Source organism: Zonotrichia albicollis, chromosome 3 (assembly GCF_047830755.1).
Source record: "Zonotrichia albicollis isolate bZonAlb1 chromosome 3, bZonAlb1.hap1, whole genome shotgun sequence".
Lineage (NCBI taxonomy): Eukaryota > Metazoa > Chordata > Aves > Passeriformes > Passerellidae > Zonotrichia > Zonotrichia albicollis.
Genome location: NC_133821.1, coordinates 99,811,774 through 99,832,624, shown reverse-complemented (window position 1 = coordinate 99,832,624; position 20,851 = coordinate 99,811,774). Strand labels below are relative to the sequence as shown.

The window sequence follows — 20,851 nt, the reverse complement described above, 5'->3', positions numbered from 1 at the left end:
TGTCTTCAGCGTAGAAAAAATTCTACACTGAACCTTAACTTCATCGGCAGCAGCTTTAAATCTATTTAATATTCTTATTTCTTCAGTTAAACTTAAGTTAATAACAGGCTGTGGGGTTAAATCTTAACTTTACATATTTACTGGGAAAAGTAGTATAGCAATTTATGAGTAAAAATGTACTTTGAATAAATTATCATTGCAAATTACAGTTTATGAAAGTTGTGACTATAACCATAATTACAGCCTTGACTGTGCACAATTTTAAATCTTACTTGCTGAATAAATTTGTTTTCATTCAGATTGCATTTCCAACATTTTTAGAAAAGAGTGAATCAAGCCTCACTTACAAAATGTCCTACAGAGTTTATTAAGAAGCTCATCTTTCTTTGCTAAATTTGCCTAAAACATAAACTTTTCTTGAATTAGTGAGTTGATGTTTTAATCTGTTATGAGAGTTTCCTACTCAGGTTTAATAAACCATAGACTCATAAGGAGACTCACAAGAGCTTCCATATTATGCCATCTATATATCCTAAAGTTGTTAAAATTGATTGTACTAGCTATTACGAAAAAACAGCCATTAGCCAAAATTAAGTGTATTACTGTAAATTGGAGAGACGGGGGAGAGGTTTAAAGCTCTATCTGGCAAGAGAAGGGTTAAAGACTTTTTTGCTATACCCGTTTCAAATTACAATGAGAAGCCTCTTCTTTCCCAGCAGGGTTGTGCTTACATTAGTCTTTAGATCTCTCTTGAAGAGAGCTGTTATATTTGTGCCTGCTACAGTTGGAAATAACAGTTCAGAAGCTGAAAAGGGTTGAATGGATTTACAGAAGGTTATTTTTTGCAAGTAAATTCATGGCAACACATTAATTTGATTAGTACATGCTTTAGAATTACTTTACACTCAAGAGATTCAAAAGATGTTAAAGTCATCTCCAGGCTGCTGGACAAATATGTGTTACACCACCAAGGTACAGATCAAGACAAATCTGTGACTCAGGATTTTATCTTGGGAAGAGCGCAAGGTGTACGAAGAACTCAGAATAACGAGGGAAGATAACTCTGGGAACTACAATGTGTCAGAAGAACATCTCTTGCTAATACAGCTACCCACCAAAGACCCGGTTATCTAAGGTTTATATAGGAATGCCTAGGTCAGCTGACAAAATACTGGTCTTCTGCTCCATAAATGCAGAAAAAACGATAACAACAGTGGAAAATTGGAAGTCTGAATTTCAGCTTTCTTAGAAATAACTGCAACCTGACACATTCCATAATATTTAAACAGGGTGGGGGGAGAGGAATCACCAAAGATGTTACCATGTTACGTTTAGAGATGACATTGACATGAAGAATAGGTAAATTTTGTTTTTCAACTACTGGGAAAGCAGACCTCATAGGAACTCAGAACAAGTAGGAGAAAAGTTGTTGTTTTTTTTTTTTTTTTCCTTTTTCTTTTCAAAGATGAACCTAACTGCGCTCAAAGCTTTCGTGGGCTTGCTCTGGAATTGCTGGGTTCTGGTGGGTCACGCACAGGGAGGGTTAGGAGACAATCATGTCCATTCGAGTTTTATTTACAGGAGGCTGCGGAACCATGAGAGAAGGGAGATTCAGAGAGAGATTCTCTCTATCCTGGGTTTACCTCACAGACCCAGACCATTTTCACCAGGAAAGCAGGCTTCTTCTGCACCCCTCTTCATGCTGGACCTGTATAATGCCATGACAAATGAAGAGGATTCTGAGGAGCTGGAGTATTCACTAAAGGGATCAATGGCAGGAGAGAGCAGAGGGATACGGAAAGGATACCCTGCCTCTCCAAATGGATATTCGCGGAGAATGCAATTATCTCGCATGACCCCCCTGACCACACAGAATCCTCCCTTAGCCAGCCTGCACGACACCAACTTTCTGAATGATGCTGACATGGTCATGAGCTTTGTCAATTTAGGTATGTGGAAATATTTTTTGTTTTTGCTCTCTCTGACAAACTGTTTGCCTGCTCTTGTGAAGGGCAAACCTCTCGGCCGAACTGTAACCTGTTCTAAAACAGCAGGATTGAGCCCCGGCTGCTGTGCCACCGGTAAAAGAAAAATCATACGGATGGTAAAGTAGCTACATTGTAGGTGGCCATGGAAAAAGATTTTTCTCACTGTTTATATAAAGTCAGTTTCTATAACTTCCCTCTGCTGGCTTCTGTTTTCTTTCTTTCATTGATGTAATGAAAATTCTAGCCTTAGGCCAACTAACTCCTTTTTTTTTAAAATCTCTAAAAATCAAACACTTATGCCTATTGCTCAGTTATTTCCCTCAGTGTTTTCCTTAAAGCTTACACATGAACAAACATCAGTTGTTAATATTTTGAAGCCTAAAAAGGTATGAAAAGGGAAAAGTTAAACCATTAAAAAATTCTTAGGTTATTTAGTGGGGTTTTTTTCTGTTGTTAAGAGTCAGAATTTTATTATCTTTTTAGTTGAATGGCTGGATTTTAAATAATCTGTTGCTGTTCCTTTGTTATTTCTATTTAATAACAACAGGCTGTGTTTTATTATACTGCTACGGTGCTCAGAATCTACAATGGTTCTTATTTTCTCTGTCATAAATAAATTAAATGACAAGTAGAGTATTAAACACCAGAAACATGCAAGCAAAGAATGCTTTTGAAAATGATATAAATTCAGATAGAAAACCTGATAAAACTAAATTATATTGCCTTCTGAGTGTAATAAACATGCTTGCCAGTTACATTGTAGGAGAAAAAAGCAGTTACAGATTTCTTTACTAAAGCACAAGTTAAATCTCATCTAGAAAGCTGCAAATAATTCAAAAAAATCCATTTAGTATTTTTATAAGTATTTGAAATGCTGCAGGACTCATAAATTTGGCTAAAAAAGCCACTTCTCATTGGACTGGAATAGCAAGAGATTTAATTGAAAACTTGAAGTTTCACAATAAGCTGGTACAAATTCTGATGAACTCTTGTTTTCCAGGAGTTTAAAATTTTAACAGTGGCACATGTTCCAAAATACCTTCATTTTATCACACACATTCTGTACTTTTTACGTCTACCAGGTTTTTAGTCAATACTATTACTCCAAATACTAAAATTCTAGGAAAGTAACACTCTAGAGTTTATTTTCCATAATACTAAAATCACTTTTCATTAGTTATTTGGCTGACAAAGAGGTGTTCAAGTCTGAGATCTTTTTCATTAAGAGTAACAGATGTCCACACCTCTAAATACATTTGCTTGTTGTTTTTGCTCCGGAAATAGCAGGTTAGGAAAGAAATAGGATCTGTTTTTTGAATATGTGTTCCATATCATTAGGAAACAGTTAGATATTGCTCATGCATTACTTTTAAATTAACATTGTGTGCCTCAATTTACCCAGAACTTCTGGAGTCAGCTGAATTTAAAATAGCGAAGTTATACAGAAAAATCAGAAATACTCTTATCCTTAGCTTTAGTCAAGGCACTGATCCTGCAAAAATATTCCTTGTGTGTCCTGAGAAGTACCCTCTGTAAATATATCAGGGACCATTCCATCAGCATCCCTGAGGACTATTTACATGGGACCTAGCCTTTGATTTCAGAAATGTCTTTGATTACAATAGAACTTCTCGCAGTGAATGAGTAGAAGTCTTTGAAGTTTCAGAGTCAAATATGTCCTAGGCTGATCCTACTGTGCTTTCCCAGACAAAAACCTTTTCTGGAAGAACTCAGGTTTCCACTGAGAGTCTTCCTTTGGATAGGAATTTTCTAATATTTGTCTTATTTTGTTGGGATGCCAGTGCTGCCTTAAGAAAGTAATTCTGGGAAGCTAAAGCTTATCTTATGTTTCAAAACTGAAAACTGGGACTGAATGCTGTATTTTTCTAGTGACTAATATTAATAGACACCATTAACTTAAAATACTGTGTAAATATCATGTTTGATTTGGCATCTGTAAAATTAAAATGTGTCTCAGCTCTAAGATAGTTTAAATCCTAATTCACTTTTAATACCCTTCCATGCAAGTTGGATATTGTGGTATATCACACATTCCATGGTGTAAAATGCGTAAAAAATATTGATGACCGATATAGATTAGCTTCAACATTTTTATTAAACAATCCTATGTTTCAGTATAATTAACATATAAATGAAATAAATCATAGAAACAAGTAACCATTTTATATGATTTATGCAGTATGAGATTGTGACAGATGAGGGCAAGCTCTTTTAATGGAGAATGGGGAAAAATATGCAGTGATAAGTGAATGCTAATGCTGTACCTTAAAATCAATAAATGCTGATGCAGCAGAGTAATAACTCAAATGGATTTAGAATTGAAGCCCCGGACAACTTGCATCAAATAAATCTGCTCTGAAAATAATATTCACCATGTTCATACTTGCACACCATTAATTACATAATGTGTAATCATAAAACTCTATTAATCATCATGATATTTTAAATTGAAACTTTTGTACATAGTTGTACCAGTTATAAAAATTTAAGACATATATATTGAAACAAGAAATATGTAGCTGAGAGGTTGGATAGAAATTATTAAGCATAAGAATTGAAAAGACTTAAAAAGATTAAAAAGTAAAGGAAAAATAGACAAAAGAAAATAATTTCATATTAAAGAATAAAAAATTAAACTTTTATGCTAACTTTGAATATAACCCCAACCTGTCAGAGCTGCAAATACCTTACTTTCAAAAACAAATTTAGAAAATAATTATCAAGGGAACTGCAATCATAATTCTGTCAAGTAACCAGGGAGAAAAATAAGAATACATTTACTTTTCCTGAAGTTAAAATTGTAAACACCTGCTCTTTCTACTGGAATTTATATCAAAATTTCCATCTCTTTCTTTCTTGAAAGATACAACAAGACAGAGACTTTGTCTTGTCTTGTGTTTTGTATAAGACTGTGTGCTTTGGCAACTCGCCATAAATATTGATGAGTGTAACAGAGGAGTTAACTGGGTTTGGTCCAGCAGTCAAAGAATAAATCCTCCACTAAACACACTGGGGTTTTCAAAGATCTGGTTCTATCACCTTCAAATTCAGAACTTTGTTTTCCTGACTGGGTGGTTTTTTTATCCTATTATAATATTTTATTGTCTTATTGCAAAACCCCGACTCTTTAGAGTTCTGGCATCTTCTTTTTCGGCTGGTCTCCCAAAATGACATATATGGGATATCCCATTCCCCAGGGAACAGGCGAATAATACTTATCCAGTCCAACTCACTTTTTTGCTCACTCAAAATTTAGTTAGGGAAGGACTTTTTTAAGATAAATGTTAGTGTTCCCACTCTTCACCTCTTACAAAAAGAGGGATATTGAATAAAATAGATCTACATGGATGAGGCTTGGAAAAACAGCAGCCCCTTTGTAAACTACATTTAAACATTTCAAATACTGATTTTTCCATTATCATCAAAGTGATCATTAAATCCACTATACTTAGGTATTCCTTCTTATGCCATTCCAATGGTCTGTATTTTCATTTTTTTTACACCACGTCTGTTAATTTTTTCTCATAACAGATAGTTTCATTTGCTAAGCGAGTCTGTTTGCTTTCTTCATATTTTCCTGTTAATTGATATGAACCTTCCATAAAATGGGAGATATATATCTGTTTTTGTAGTTTTCTGTTATGTTTTCTTTTTTAGCATATGAAATTAATTGCAAAAACTTGAATGTGCAGATCACAATAAAATGTGCGACCCCTGATGTACATGTGCTAAGAAGGATACAATAATTACTGAGATTTTTAAAGTAACCAGCCCACCTCAGAAAGATATTTTTTCTTCTTCACAGACAATGTGAATGATTCCACAATCTTAGAATAATTTTGAAACCGCACGTGCTGTGTTCAGTTCTTAAACCAGACACTGAAATCAATGGAAATTTTGTCTGAGGCACAGAGGACTGTTAATATTTCTCCAGCTTCTCTATCCCAACTTTGAATATTGTTTTGCAGATTATATGCTTCTTTAAAACCTGAATCATTAAGAAAATACATAAATTCAAAAGATTTATAGCCCATTGTGTTCACTGGAGAATGCTAACATGGTATAGAACAAATTTTACAGCTACTTTAAGAAACCTATAGTACATCAATCCACACCAAATACCTGTAAAAATAAATTTTTGTTACACACGTAAGAGAAAGGATTCCTTACTGCAATTAGACCCTGAGCATACATAGTAGCTCATTTCTTAAATTAAACTAATTCAGTTTCTACAACCTTCCACTCACAGCTAACATATCATCAGCGAGGAATATGGAGTGCTAAGCTATAAAATGCCAGGAGCTGAGGAAGGGGTTTGAAGGATACATGCAAAAAGGCCTCAGGATCATTAACTTCTCTCCTAAAGCTCAGGAATGAGTGCACTTTCTTTCTTTTCCACAGGATTTCAGATGTTGCTGTCTTAATTTTAACCCTACATTAATTTCTTTGGCTGTGGTACAGTTTCAGTGTATAAACCCAGGCTTCTAAAGAAAATATTGACACAGCCTTAGCTGAAGTGATGGAAAGAGCACTATTATCTTGCCTTGAACAGAGGGATGCTATTGCAGAGATAAAACTTGTAAAATTACAAATAGACCCCATGTCTTTAGTTGTGGAATTGGATCAATACTGAGAAAAAAATGAGAAAACGTCTTTGAAGCTTTTATTCAATGGCAACCCCAAGTCAATAAGGTTTTGAAACCTCGTTTTTCACTCTTTTACATAACATTTAGAACAAATTGGATCAAGGAGGTCTCCCTGAATTTTCATCCAAAGTAGACATCACTTGACATCTCTAAATTCTAAGACTTTTTTTCCCTTTATTAAAGCTTTATCACTCAGTGAGTGAACGGAATGAATTTCATGTGACCTAGTACAGTCAGGCATTAGAAATAACTATGAATTATGAAATAATTTTGTATGATCAAATTAAATATTAAGACAACTCCTCGTAAAATACTTTTGTTTGTTTCTAGAACAAAAGGACTTTACTCACAGGATGAAATGAGCTAAAAATCCTCATCCAATACTTACAATTCATTATAGTTTTAACCAATTTTTGTGCAATGGCAGAACAGGTATTTGGAGATTGCTTTTAAGTTTTAGAAAGAAATATCCTCCATATCCCTTTTCTGAATTACACTACCTTTGTTGTTTTATATTGAAATACTTTATATTTCCTTTGAAATCTCTCAAGTTACATGAATCTTAAAAACTATATAGCTCTACCTCAAAATAGGTTTGTGTGATCCATAAATATCATCTAACAAAATAATGTTTTTATAACTGTCAATTAATTTTTTTGCCAAAGTTAACACTTTAAATCCAAGTAAATTATTGTATCTACCCAGCCAAAAAAATGTCAAGCTCTCCATTAACTGGGGTATAAAACTGTCTGACTCTCCTTGCCGACAGGTTTGAAAGAATTTGCAGATAACTGAAGAGAAACTGATTTAGCAGATGGTTAGACGTGCATGGTGAAAAGCTATATATATGTATGGATATATAAAAATATATATTATTATTAATATTTTTCCCATTGGGAAGAACGGCTGACCTAGTTCCGCTTCTTCTTTAGAAAGTGTTCCTTTCCAGACTAAACACAGACTTTGGGTGGGGTTTTGGGGATTCCATGTATTATACAGTGCATATTTTCCCAGGAAAACACAATCTGGCAGTGACTCTGGCTAACCATGAAAGAGAGAGGCAGGCTTGTGGAGACATCTCTGTGTGGAGAGTATTAGGGGAGGAATCCTGCCATGGATTGGATGGAGAGCCTCTTGGTTCTCTCCCTAAACTCTGGGTTGTTTTCTAAGAAAACTGGACAACTTTGACATCTATGTAATCTCCCACACTTATTGCTCCTGTTATTATTTTCTCTGAATGTTAAATTATGCAAAGAATTTTACTGTGGCTACCTGCCTACTTACTGCCTGAGTAATGGGGGTAATTATGACAGGGGCAGTTCCCTTCTCTTTTCTCTGTAGCCATGGCAGTTCCCTTCAGCTTGCTTTCATAGGCCCACATACTAATAGAATTTGGAAAAAAAAATGATTGATTGCAGTCTGATCATTCTAGGTGTCGTCTGGTGTTTCCACATAGCTGAGAATGAACAGTTTATGAAGTGCCAATTGCAGCCTCCAGCTAAAGAAAGGCTCCCCAGGGCTTCAGGAGAGCTCTGGCTGCTACCAGACTTTATAATTATTTCCCACACTTTTCCCTATCCTCTCCTCCTTGTCCTTTCCCTTGTCTCTAACCCCTGCTGCCTAGGCAGGGTCACTGAACTTTAGTTTTATGTCAGTGGCATTTGGCTGTAGAAAGGATTAAAGGCTGAGAAGTGGTGAGTCCAGGCGACAGCGCAGGAGATGGAGAGGGAGGGAATGAGAGCAGGCATGACAGAAAAGCAGCAAAGCACAGGCCGGGCTTTAGGAGGACATCCCTCTTCCCAGTAGGTAGCAGCCAATGTGCAGGGCTGGATACCGACCTGCTGGGCATGGGAAAGGTTCTCAACAGAGAAACAGCCTCTGCAGAAATTGCTGGAAGATTTAGTCCTGCTCCTCTGTGCCTCATGTGGAGCATGATGTTGCAGCCCTTCCCATGCCAGCATTCCCATGAGAGCATTTCCCATGCCAGTAGGATTACAAAAGTGGAAGTTTGTCACTATAGGGAGAAGGTGAATGCAGATGGAGAAAGAGCAAAGAGCATGATAGAGAGAGATTATGTACAAATGAAAGGCTAAATTAGCACAGGTGTGGGTTTCTCCTCTGAGAGAGCCTTGAAGGCTAAGGGAGCACTTTTCTCCCGAATCCCTTGTGGCAGGGCAGCTACCTCAGCCTCCCCAGGCACTTGGCTTCCCAGGCAAATCTCTTCATCCTTGCAAAACAAATGCAGTTCCCCCCAGCCTCCGGTATGTGTGTGCCGGGAGTACACAGACGGGCTACTCACGTTAGCAGCCGTAAATAACTTGGGAGGCGCTTTTAAAAACCGCAGGTTAAAGGATGAGGGCTGCCATGACGCACACAGAGGTTGAGATCAGAGGAGCAGCTAAGAGGGGTCAGGAGAAACAATGAATCCCCTTGTTCTGAGTCATATTTATGAGTGCTCCATTGCACCTAAAGTTCATATTTATTGGCTAGGCCATGGGGTTTCCCTATTTGCTCATCTCTTAAAATAACACCCCTGGTTAAAATTTCCTATAAAACACAGAAATGCTACAGCAGGCAGAACTTGTCAACCCTGACAACTACATTATTTAAGTTTGTGGGTGGGGTACACCAAGCAAGAGTTGGTTTGTGTTTTGTACTGAATTATGAATTTTTTTCTATACAAAACATGACTGTAATGAAAGTAGAAAAGGAAAGATTTTGTAGCTCAGCGTTCCACTCAGAAATTTCCCAGTTATTGAGAGATGCTCCAAGAGGTGAATTTTGGTGTTTAGTTCCCACTCTTTTTGAGCAATTATTATGGTCCAATAGATCAAGAACCTGGCTTTATTAACCACTACTATACCACTATATACACATGTAGTATATGAGGCACATGCCGTCCCCTACCAAAATGTGGTTCTACTTTTTTCCCACTGTAATTCAAGGCAAACTGAGGCAAAAAATATTAATGAGTCAAAGCCTAGAAAACTAACCAGGACAGCTAGTGCTGGTTCATGATATGTATTTGTAGCTAATAACCGGTGACTTTGCAGAAGCAAAATGCCACATCATTTTCTTATTCAAGGAGAGTCAGGATTTGTACAACTGAAATTTCTGTAAGGTTTATCCTTATCTGACTTAACAATATTACTTATTCAGACTCCATGAGAACCTTAAAGTTTTTTCCAGCTTTGATGATTCTGTAATTATATCCCTTTGTTGACTGGGTCAATTAAATGGAATTGTTGTTGTTTTAATTCCTCAAGTATTTGACTGTAGTCAAATTAATGAAGTTAGATTCATATGATTTGGTAAAACTGTACCCCTATTCCAGAGTAATTATTGTAAATTAAAAGTAATTTGGCTAGGCATACCCATTTAAAACAAAAATTGAGGGGAAATACACATGGGGTATGCCCCTGTAAGATACTGCAAAATAAATTAAAAAATCCATTTTATTGGACATTTTGATTGTGAATGGCATAATTTTTGGACTTAGAGGTGTTAAATTCGGTTCTGAGAAAGAATAAAATTCTGGGAAAAAAACCTATTTCTGTTTTGTTCTAGGCCTTAGAAAAAGAAAGAGCAGGGACGCTGAATGAGCAGGGACTCCGAATTTGGAGCAGTGGGAAGATGGTATCTGATGGTATCTGGTGCCTAGAGCCATGAGATTCTGATGGCACAGTTTTCAAAACACTAGCTGAGAAATTGAGCGAGTGGGAGAGGAGAAGTGTGGATGATATCGCTGTAGGAGCAAATAAAGCCCAGTGTAAAATCCCATAACAGCTGTAGTCTTTGGCGTGATTTAGGATGGTGGAGATCCAGCAGGAACAGAGCTCTGGGAAGGTTGTTCCCAAGGTTAGCTCAGCTGGAATATTTGTCAAAAGCTACAAGTCATAACATGCCAGTGATCCCTCAGGTTAATTTGCTGCTCCTGAACAGGTTACCTTGCTGCCTCATACATGAAAATTAAATGTATGCAAAGGTTTTGGAGTGAGTCAGTCCCACCCCAGCTGAGTCGGAGAGTGAAATATCAGAGCAACCTAATAGGAAAATCCTGAAGAGCCTCAGATAGACAATGAAAACACTGTGCTTCTGTTTTCCAGTCCATAAAATGAGGATGGGCAAACACTCCTGAGTTCATTTTCTCTTCTGTGCATTGCCATTCTTTGAAGTTGCATCGGACTATTACAGCTTTTGTGTTTTACTCTGGCTGTGTGCTCTGTAAAATACTTTGCTTCTAAAAGCCTCACAACACCTTGCATTTCATCATGGTGATCTCAAATGTTATTTTAGAAAGGGCTAGAAAGGCTCTTCTATAAGGGCAACAAGTTTGCTGTTCTTAAAATACAGTTTACAAAATAATGAAAATGAGAAAGAGGCACTGGAATGTAGGCACCGAAACTGAGAGTTTTGTTCTGGTGTAATGAAGAGAGGAAGTGTGGCTAGCTTAGCTCTTGTTCTCAGAATATAGGTTTGTGTGTCTCTGAGTCATGTGTGCATGCAAATCAGTCTGTGTGCATGGCTTTGTGTATGTAATATAGAAAGCATGTAAATCTCTTCAGTTTTAGTCACTGGAATTTTTTCCTCCTTAAATCATATTATTCTTTCCCATCAATACTATGTGGCTTTAACAGCCCTGACCTTTCAAGCTGCCTGTTTGGACCAGTGTTTATCAGATGACCATTTGACCTCCTTGTTAATTGTACTTAATTACATCCTGTTGTAACATTTTGAAATAAGGAGGCGAGTTTATGGATCGGCTCCAAAGACCTGAGGACTAAAACGGCAGCAGAATTCAGTGGTATGAGGTGCTGAGCAATCTTGAAGTGAGGCTGATGAGAGCTGTGGCTTGTCCAGTCGATGGCAAAATTAGGTCCTTAGACCAGACCTTTTCCATTTAGGATTGTTGGTACTTCTGTGAATAAAATCACACTTTTTTTGTTTTTCCAAAGAGATCAAGAAAGGAGTGAGATATCAACAGTACTGCAAGGGCTGAAGTTCACATTTGATGATATAAAAGAGAGTAGCCTCTGTTTGCACAAATGATATCTCTGTAGTTTTCCAAAATTTCAGTTTTTAATGCTTCCATAGAATTGCCAGTTCCCACGAGGTTTTTGAGACTTAGATAATATTTGCTACGAGATTTTCTGTGCATTGATGATTTATGAGCACTTCTAAGGTATCATTAAAGATCAGCAATTATCCCCTGCAGCTGCAGAAAAACAAAAATGAAAACAAATCAACATCCAGAAAGAGCTGCAGTTCTTGAAAATGGTCAGTCTAAAGGCTCAGAAAGCAACTTCAAGCACTTCTTATTTTACAATGCTTTTCATATAGCTGATGGCTTTTGAAACACATAGCATTGACCATATCACTTCTCTTCTCTCTAGTGATAATATATATATTCGTGTGTGTGTGTTTGTGTGTGTGTCCTTTTCTGTTGTTGTTCCATAGCTTACTTTTCACAAATTTGTAGTAAACTTGATTTCCAAAAGTACAGTAAGGAAAAAGGGAATAAAAGCTATAAAATGACCTTTACCAGGTGAAAATCTAGTCCCAAAATTTTAAGGCAAGGCAAAAGAATACACCTTCAATTTTGTTTTATTATAGCAGTGATCAATAGACTTCTTTGCAGAATGAAGTGCCACAAAAAATTGTTTGTAGTGGTTAATTGCACATCATTGTGGCATTATTGAATGGTTTATCATCCAGCATGAGTCAAATTCTAGATAAAAAACATAAATTACTTAGGGCTGTGCTGTGAGCTCTTTGGCTGATGCAGTACTGCCCATGGTTGTCACGGTGAACTGAACACTACTGTGAAAGCTAAAACTTTGTACTGTCTTTCATGTAGCAAAGGGTAAACCTATAGTTCAACTAGACACAATTGCTTTTACATAGTTAAATGGTTTTTGTGTATTGATTTAAATTACAAGCCTATGTGATTAAAAATAAAACACAGAATTTGCTGGATGTCATAGTAAAATATTCAAAAGATCATAATTTTTAAATCCGCTTGGGTGCTAAGCAAGAGAAAATATACTTGGAAACATACAGGTAACTATGATGACATTCAGGAAGCACTGATTTACTTTTCAGAATTTTGAGAGTTAGCATAACATGACACTATACAGTATTGTATATCACAGTAATTTAAAATTACATAATTATTATTTCAGAAGAAACTATTTTCTTTAACTTTTTTGTTATCTCATATCCTATAGCTATCAACTATGGTTCTTCAAAAGGTAATTTTTTTCATCACTTCTTAAACTATTGAATTAATAATCATGTTTAATGAGGCCATATATAATAATGAGATCCCATTTACAAGGACAAACATTTTTAGATATATCAAATTTTTAATTTAAGTATATCTTAAATATCTTTATAATTTTATAAAACATATCTACATATATATTTTTCTATAGAAATATAGATATGTGTTAATACAAAATCCAGAGGCAATTGGTGTTGTGGAGTAAATTATAAAGACAGAGATCACAGAATACTCAGAGTTGGAAGGGTCTCACAAGAATGAAGTGCAGCTCTTGAGTGAAGGGCCCATATGGGATTGAACCCCCAGCCTTGGTCATGTTAGCACCATGCTCTGGCCAGCTGAGCCAATCTTGAGGCTGATTAGTTTGTGTTCACGCTGCAATTCATTGGGCCAGAATGAAGAGACCAGTGTCATTAGGATTGACAGCATGTTGCCACTGTTTTGATTGCTCAGCAGTTGTGCTCTGCTTCCTCCATATTTGTATGTACGCCTTATAAACGCAAAATACAAAAGATGTTCTATTAGGATGTGTGTGCACGTGGGAGACCTTGTCTAAAAGGCATCCATCACTCAACTGGAACCAGTACACAGGAACACTCACGAACTGAGATCCTGGCTCCATGGGCACAGCTGCCAAACTAGTTATGACCTGTTCATGCTGTACTTACATTACCATCTGCTGCTGCACAGTAATGAAGCTTCTTTTATTAACATATCACTATATCAGTAACATTATATCATTGTATCAGTAAGATTTACCACAACCTCCATTAAATCATGCTGCTTCTGCTTGTCTGCAGGTAGGGAGCTTGTTTTCATCAAAATGGGAATGAAAGCATGTATCCAAAAGACGAGGCTGGGTTGCTTCCAGATTGACAAATGTTTTTTTTTATTTTTTAAGCCTATCCCCAGAGATTAGAGCAGTTGTCACTTCCAAACTAGTGGAAACACAGGTTTAGCACAAGCGTGGGCAAAGATTGATCAGCTGCTACGAAATACATGTGAAATATTCTTAGTGGTGTGGTATTAAAAAGATTGCAGGTCAGGTTCCCACTCCCTGCTCATTCTTTCCTTCTGCCCAGAAAGACACACAAGTTTTGCTGGGGCACATCAGCTCAGCAGAGTACAAGCCCCAGGCGACCATCTTTGCTATTCCAGAGAAGTGTTACACCTACAGCACAATTGTAGATACCTCTACTATTGGCTTAGGTATTGTGTTTGCAAGTAACTGTGTGGGCAATATGAGAAAAGCAGTCCTAGGTGGAATAACACTGAAATGCAGAAATATTACAAGCATGTCCACAGTCCTGGGCAACCAGCTTTAGGTGGCTGTGCCTGAGCCAGGGGCAGATGATCTCCTCAAGTGCCCTCCAACCAGAGCCTCTCTGTGACTCTGTGACAGGGTAGCTACAAAGAAGGAGGACCTTACTCTTGTCTTGTACATTGACATCAATCACTGGGTCTTTTTCAGAGAGGAGTGATCATCTTGCATCAGACAATTGTTGGATGAACAGAAATGTGTGCTCAAAATGTCATACTTTCTACTTTGGAAATTAGTTTCTTGCTTGTTATGTAATTTTGAGCCTCTTGTGTCTCTCTCCCCAAGCCTCCAAAGAATCTACTGTGAGGAATCACGACCTACTGTCGTGTTACCTGGAATTAATCTGAGCTCGTCACATTGTTTGTGAAGATTGCTTTTCCTTTCCTTTGGCAGTGCAGGTGTAATGCTGGATGGCCAATCCAGAGGTATTTTATTCACTAACCATCAGTGAGTTTCTGCCCAGAAAAAGGGTCAAAAAGATAATTAGCTTTGGTAAATTTTAATCTTCTTTCAGGGAAAAAAACCCACAGTTTTTTTCCTTCTTTTTGAGAGGATTTATTCCATATAGGGGTGAAATTATCTCTATGGGCATAAACCATGGTCAGATTAGACTGACAGAGCTACAGAGGAGAGGGTACATTTTGTATCTGTATGAACAAGCTGTTAAAACCACAGCCAGATCCCAAAGTGGCTGTTAAAACCTGCCATCTGAAAGTGCCATTTCTCACCACCCCAGGCCAGTCTCCTATCTGCTCTTCCTCCTCATCTTCCTCCCGTTTTCTTCCAGCACAATGTCTGTGAGGTCCTGCCCCTGCAGTGCTTCTGGCCCCGTTGCTCTGTTTCTCAGCACCACCTCAGGCTCTCCTAGGTGGCTCCTTGGTGTTGGACAACAGCAAGAGTGTGCTGCAAAAACCAGCAAAACGAGGGCAAATACATTATAAAAGATGAAGCTTAGTTTCCTTACATTTTTAATTTTAGGGAGATGGCTCAGTGTAGTGATTAGCCCAGTAAACATTTTTGCAACCAAAGTATAAATCAGAGGACTTCTGATTTTATTTGAGCCAAGCTGACAGAATAACTAAGTGCATGGCCTGTCAGCAGCTATTTTTTGCAACTGCATTTAATATCCTGTCTATAATATAGTCTGGCAAAATTTTTTGATTACTTATATGTAAAGAAGCCTTCTTCTACTTTCTAAATGAGATGTTCTTGAGGGCTTCCTTCTTTATCCTTGTTACAGCTGGACTGTTTTTATGGAATGTTTGGTCAGTGTTAATGGTTATGGGTAATATTAAAATACTCAGATGTGAGCAGAGAGTAAGCAGAAAATATTGCCTATCCAGTCATATCCAGCTTAATGTTCAGACACAACTTCCATGGAAGCATTTCCAACAAATTCCACAGCAGAAAAGAGATGGAGTTTATGAGACAACATGGGTGAATGGTAAATGGTAGAGTGGCTTGCCACCTCTGGCTGGAAGTGAGCAGAGGGTTAACATGAGCAGAAACTAAGAGATGTGAGAAGATAGAGTGCACTTTAATGTTTAGCTTTTCCTCCCCTGCCAGTTGCCCTATGATGATATATGCCCTTTCACCCTCCTCAGAAGTTATGTTCCATCTGTATACTTTTACAGTGTCAAAACAGTTATAACTTACACCTATTTTCTGACCATTGGATCCCAGAGGTATAACTTTTGTTTCTATTCAGTTGCAGCTGAACCCAAGAGGGATCTTTTTTTCTGTCATTTGTTAACCTTGAGGTTGTGTTGATCTGACATCCTGACTTTCACACACAGTCAGAAACCTGGCAATAATTGTTAGTTTTCTTTGTGCTGATCTGTGATTATAGAAAAACAGAAATAAATGTGAGAAAAAATGGAAGTCTATTGACAGATGGTATCAAAATTTACTGGTTTTGCCAAAGGTGAGGCAGAATAGACATCTTTGAAAACAGCAGGCAAAATTAGCAGCCTGAAGTGGTGGTGGTGTAAGGATTAGCTAATTTATCTATGCGTTAGCTCAGAACTACGTAATAGAGGGATCTTTGTGGAGTTCTTTTTTTCCAAGTAAAGATTTATTTATCACTGATGAAACTGGAGGCAATCAGAAATCTAGTAGATTTAGATTAACACATGTATTTGTGATTGGAGTGCCTTTGTAATATGGTGTGTCTCAAAACAACAAAGAAACCACAGGGTCCTTATTTATTAGAGCTTAAATAGCACATATGTGCAGTTGTATCTTTTGCTGTGCTTTGTGGTACAGCTGAGCAACTGGAGTGGAAGGTTTGCATTTTGTCAGGTTGAAATATACACAGTGCATTATCCTGTCAAAACCATCAGAAAAAGGAGATTTTGAGGAATTGCGTTGCCAACTATCTTTTATGTTAGGATTGTGATAGTACCCAGCCTTGGACTCTCAAAGTTCTGTTCACTTCTAGAACTCAATCTCTTTTTCTGGTTACTTCTCCTCTTGTTTTGGCCGGGTTCAAGGCAGCATAAGAAAGGCAGGGTGTTGCTTTCCCACTTATTTTGTATCAACAACTGAAAGTCTTCCAGCATTTAATTATCATTGGACCAGCTGCAGTGCAGCACTTGTTTTGACTTGTTGAGCAAGTGCATTTGACTTGGAAGAGTAAATTGAATGAATAACACATGTTTAGCACTGAAATTTTTAACAAAACATTGGCTCTTGAATGAAGACCAGCAATTTCATTAAAACTTCTGCTTCACTCCATAATTTAATGTAAAGTAGCAAGAAGGTATCATGGGTAATCTCACAGCGTCCAGATCACCTGGGAGGTTGTGTGTGAGAAAGCTAAGCCCAGTTATGCCTCTTTGATGGAGGCGTTCCTTTAGGTATCTGCTTATAAAAGTTGCTGGCAGGCACTGTTACATGGTTTCTGGGAACTCTTTCCCTCTCATGGCGAATGCTGGAAGCTTTTAACTATTAACTGAGTTCTAATTCTGAAAAGAATTAATAGAAAAAAAAAAGAAACTTATCCTTGTACACATTCACTTACATATTAGCATGGGTGTATAACTTCCATTATTTACTTGGGTACTATCACTTACTAAAGTGAAACATTTATTTTTAATTTACATTTATTTATAAATGTAAAACATTGCATGCAAGTTTGAGGGGATTAGAAAGTAGAAATCACATCATTTGAAAGTCCACCTTAATATTTTAGTCTTTACACTGTTTGGAGTTTCTGAAATGTGTGTTTTGTTAATTGGCAAGGATCTATGAGATCTTATTAACTAAAATAATAAAATGAAGAAATGAACATTTTAATAATAGAACAGCACTCTCAAAAGATGTAACACTTGATTAAAATACATTCATACAGTCTAACTTTTTCTTTTTTTATAAATTATGGGATTTTGAAATGCATTTCTTTGTGGGTTAAAGAGAAAAAATCAATAAGTGAAATAATATTTGCTTTGAAAAAAGAAAAAAGGCAATCAGTTTTTGTTGGTTTGATTTTTTTATTGTGCTTTCTCTTTTCCTTCTTGCTTTATATTGCCATTGTTGAAGGTGTTTTCATTGACTTTATTTTGATTTTAATCACTATGCAATTTTACAGTTCAGTATGTCTGTTCAGTTATAGAAGGGATGTTCAACCACTAAAAATTTGGATTCAATAAGTATTGCATTTATTAAAACTGTCACTAACTGCACAGTATTTCATCAAACAATTTTCAGACTGCCTCTAATTTTGGTAAACAAAGTAGGAAAATATTGCTCATTGATGTCAGTACCTGACCTGAAAATAAAGGATTTAGTGAAATAACTAAATTTACAGCAGTGTATCTAGCTTCTGTACATGACTGATCAAACTTTATTCTTTGTGTTTTGAAAAGAAAGTTTCATGTGAAAGTAATTTACATTATTATTTCAAAACCACATCTGTAAATATATAATTACTTTAAATACAACCAATATAATAATAATAAATGCAGAGGAACTCAAATAAAACGTCCTGCAATAAATCAGTTTTTAAGAAACAGAACTGTTGCAATGAAAAAAAAATTCTCCAGACTTGCCCTTTCTAATTAAGCAAAATCCCCACTGATAAAGGAAACAGCTTTGCTCCAGTTGGAAGGGGATCTGAATGCAGATTAGGTTTCTGACAGTGACTTTCGTGTCTAAGATAGGATATGTGTGGAATGTAATTTGGGGACTCCTGTTTTCAACCTCTGCATACATTTGTCTTATAGAATCATTTATATGGAGAAAGGATCATTGACTCCAAGTATTAAACATTCACTGACAAGTCCACCACTTTGAGGGCTTCATTCTGCTCCCTGTACCTGTCTTCTGCCTCAGGGAGCTGACACCCAGAGAATAACTGGCGCAGCTCTATTAAAGGCTGAGGCAAAGAAGACATCAGGTACTGCAGCCTTTTCCTCACCCTTTGCCACTGTGTTTTTCCCCACATCCAATAGCATGGAGATTCTCCTTTGCACTCCATTTTTTGCTGATGTATTTACAATAACATTTTCATTGTGTTTTAAGGCAGTGCCCAGATTACATTATAGTTGGGTATTGGCCCTTCTAATTTTCTCTCAGCATAACCTCATGCATCCTTGGAGTCCTTCTGATTTCCTGCCCCTTCTTCCAAAGTGCATAAACTCCCTTTTTTTCCTGATTTCCAACCAAATCTCTTTGTTCAGGCAGGCTGCTCCTCTTCCCCATTGACTGTTTTTTTGGCACATGGGGACAGCCTGCTCCTGGTCTTTCAGGTCTCTCTCGTGAAAGATGTCCATCCTTCCTGGACTCCTTTGTCCTTCAGTCTGCCTCCCAAGGGACTGTGCCAACCAGCCTGCTAAACAGGCAAAAGTCTGCCCTCAGGAAGTCCAGAAGAGCAGTTCTGCTGACCCACTACCTTACTTCTTCAGAACTAAAAACTCCATTATTCTGTGTTTGCTGTGCCCAAGAGGCCTCCACCTACACATCACCCACCAGTGATTCTCTGTTCACTAGCAGCATGTCCACCTTCCCTAGCTGAATCCCTCACCAGCTGTGTGAGTGGGTTCTCTTCCACACATTCCAGGAACCTCCTAGGCTGTTTTCTCTCTGCTGTGTTGTATTTCCAGCAGACAACTGGTAAGTTGAAGTCCCCCATGAGAACAAGGGCTGGTGACTGGTAGACTTCTCCCATTGCTTGTAGAACATTTCATTTGCTTCTCCATCCTGGCTGGATGGTCTGTAACAGACTCCTACCAGGATAGCTGTGGTTTGCCTTCCCTCTGATTCTTATTTATAAGCACTCAACCCAGCTGTCACCATAATTAAGTTCTAGGCAATTAACACATTCCCTAGTATAGAGGGTTGCCTCACTGCCTCTCCTTCCTTACCTATCTCTTCTCAAGAATTTATAGCTATCTTTAGCAGCACTCCAGTTGTGCAAGCCATCCCACCCTGTTTCTGAGGTGACAACTACTTAATCCTAAATGAAAGACATGCAGTGGGGAAGTTTTGTAGTTAAAATACTCAGCAGAATGATTATGGTAATGTAAATAGTAAATGTCTAATGTCACATAATAAAAAGAAGTCAGGTGTGGGAACAAAAACCCATTTTATTCTGATTTTGGACCTCAACCCCTGCATTTCTTCTCAGGATGTCCCATTGCTGGGTTACTGGCATCCTGGCAGTGAGGACACAGTCACTGAAATCAGCTGATAAGGATTGAACTGTCCTTTGAGCAAGGACTATCCACTGGAGCTACAGTGGACCAAAGAGGAAATGTAAATAAACTCTTTTGTTCTGTTTACTGGCTGGTACAAGACAGCTGACCCTTAACAAACAGAATTGTCTCTCCACTGACCGTATCAGGCAGCCATCTCTGGTGTCCAAAGCAATGCTTTAAGGACAGGTGACTGTTTTTTTCAATTTCAACGTCTAACTCAAAATAGATTCCCTGAGTTCACATCAGGAAACTCACCATTCTAAAAAATAGATAAACCTAGTAAAGAAGTAGTGCTTAGAGAATTAGAATCATAGTCTGCTGCTTTTATTTTTAATCACTACTTTGAGAAGTTATTTTTCTTCATTCTTGGACTTTAAAAGTTCACCTGATTTAAAACCTTTTCTAGAAGACTTTAATCCTCATTCAAAGGCCAATGAATAGGATGAAATGGCTGCCACTTGCTTCAATATTGCCTAGATTGTACATATTTAGGACTTCCAGGGTGAAAAAATGAAAGGTATGCTTTCCCAGATAAAGTGATTTTCTAAAGCTGATATTCATTTTGTACAAGCCAAAAAAGTTACAAATATTAAAAATATAAAAATATATATTTTAGAATCTGTAATGTGGTCTCTCTTCAACTGAGAATGACATTCTTATGAATGTCCTTAACTTCTCTCAGAAGCACTTCATTGAAACATTTACACCTAGCATAGCCATTTTATTTTGGGTTTTTTAAACCCTGTATGCTTCTCTAGAATCTCTTTTCCCCTTTCTACATACCCTACAAAACAATTGTTGCCTTAATTTATGAAAGGTGAGTCACCCTAAACAGTCTCATCTGTGATACTGGAATTTGAATGAGAGAGAGAAGAGCAAGAGTGGGGTAAACAGCT

At 37.3% G+C, this 20,851-nt stretch overlaps 1 protein-coding gene across 2 annotated transcripts in view; it reads left to right on the top strand.

Moving 5' to 3' along the window:
- The first annotated feature begins 751 nt into the window (after positions 1 to 751).
- Positions 752 to 20,851, top strand: part of BMP5 (bone morphogenetic protein 5) — a 57,249-nt gene continuing 37,149 nt past the window's right edge. The window contains exons 1-2 of one of the 2 annotated variants that reach the window (XM_074538230.1): positions 752 to 972; positions 1,582 to 1,949. In XM_074538230.1, the coding sequence (XP_074394331.1) occupies positions 1,700 to 1,949 (250 nt within the window). In that variant the 5' untranslated portion in view covers positions 752 to 972; positions 1,582 to 1,699. Of the gene's footprint in view, positions 1,950 to 20,851 lie in introns of both variants that reach the window. The other variant, XM_005485991.3, reaches the window with a different exon arrangement.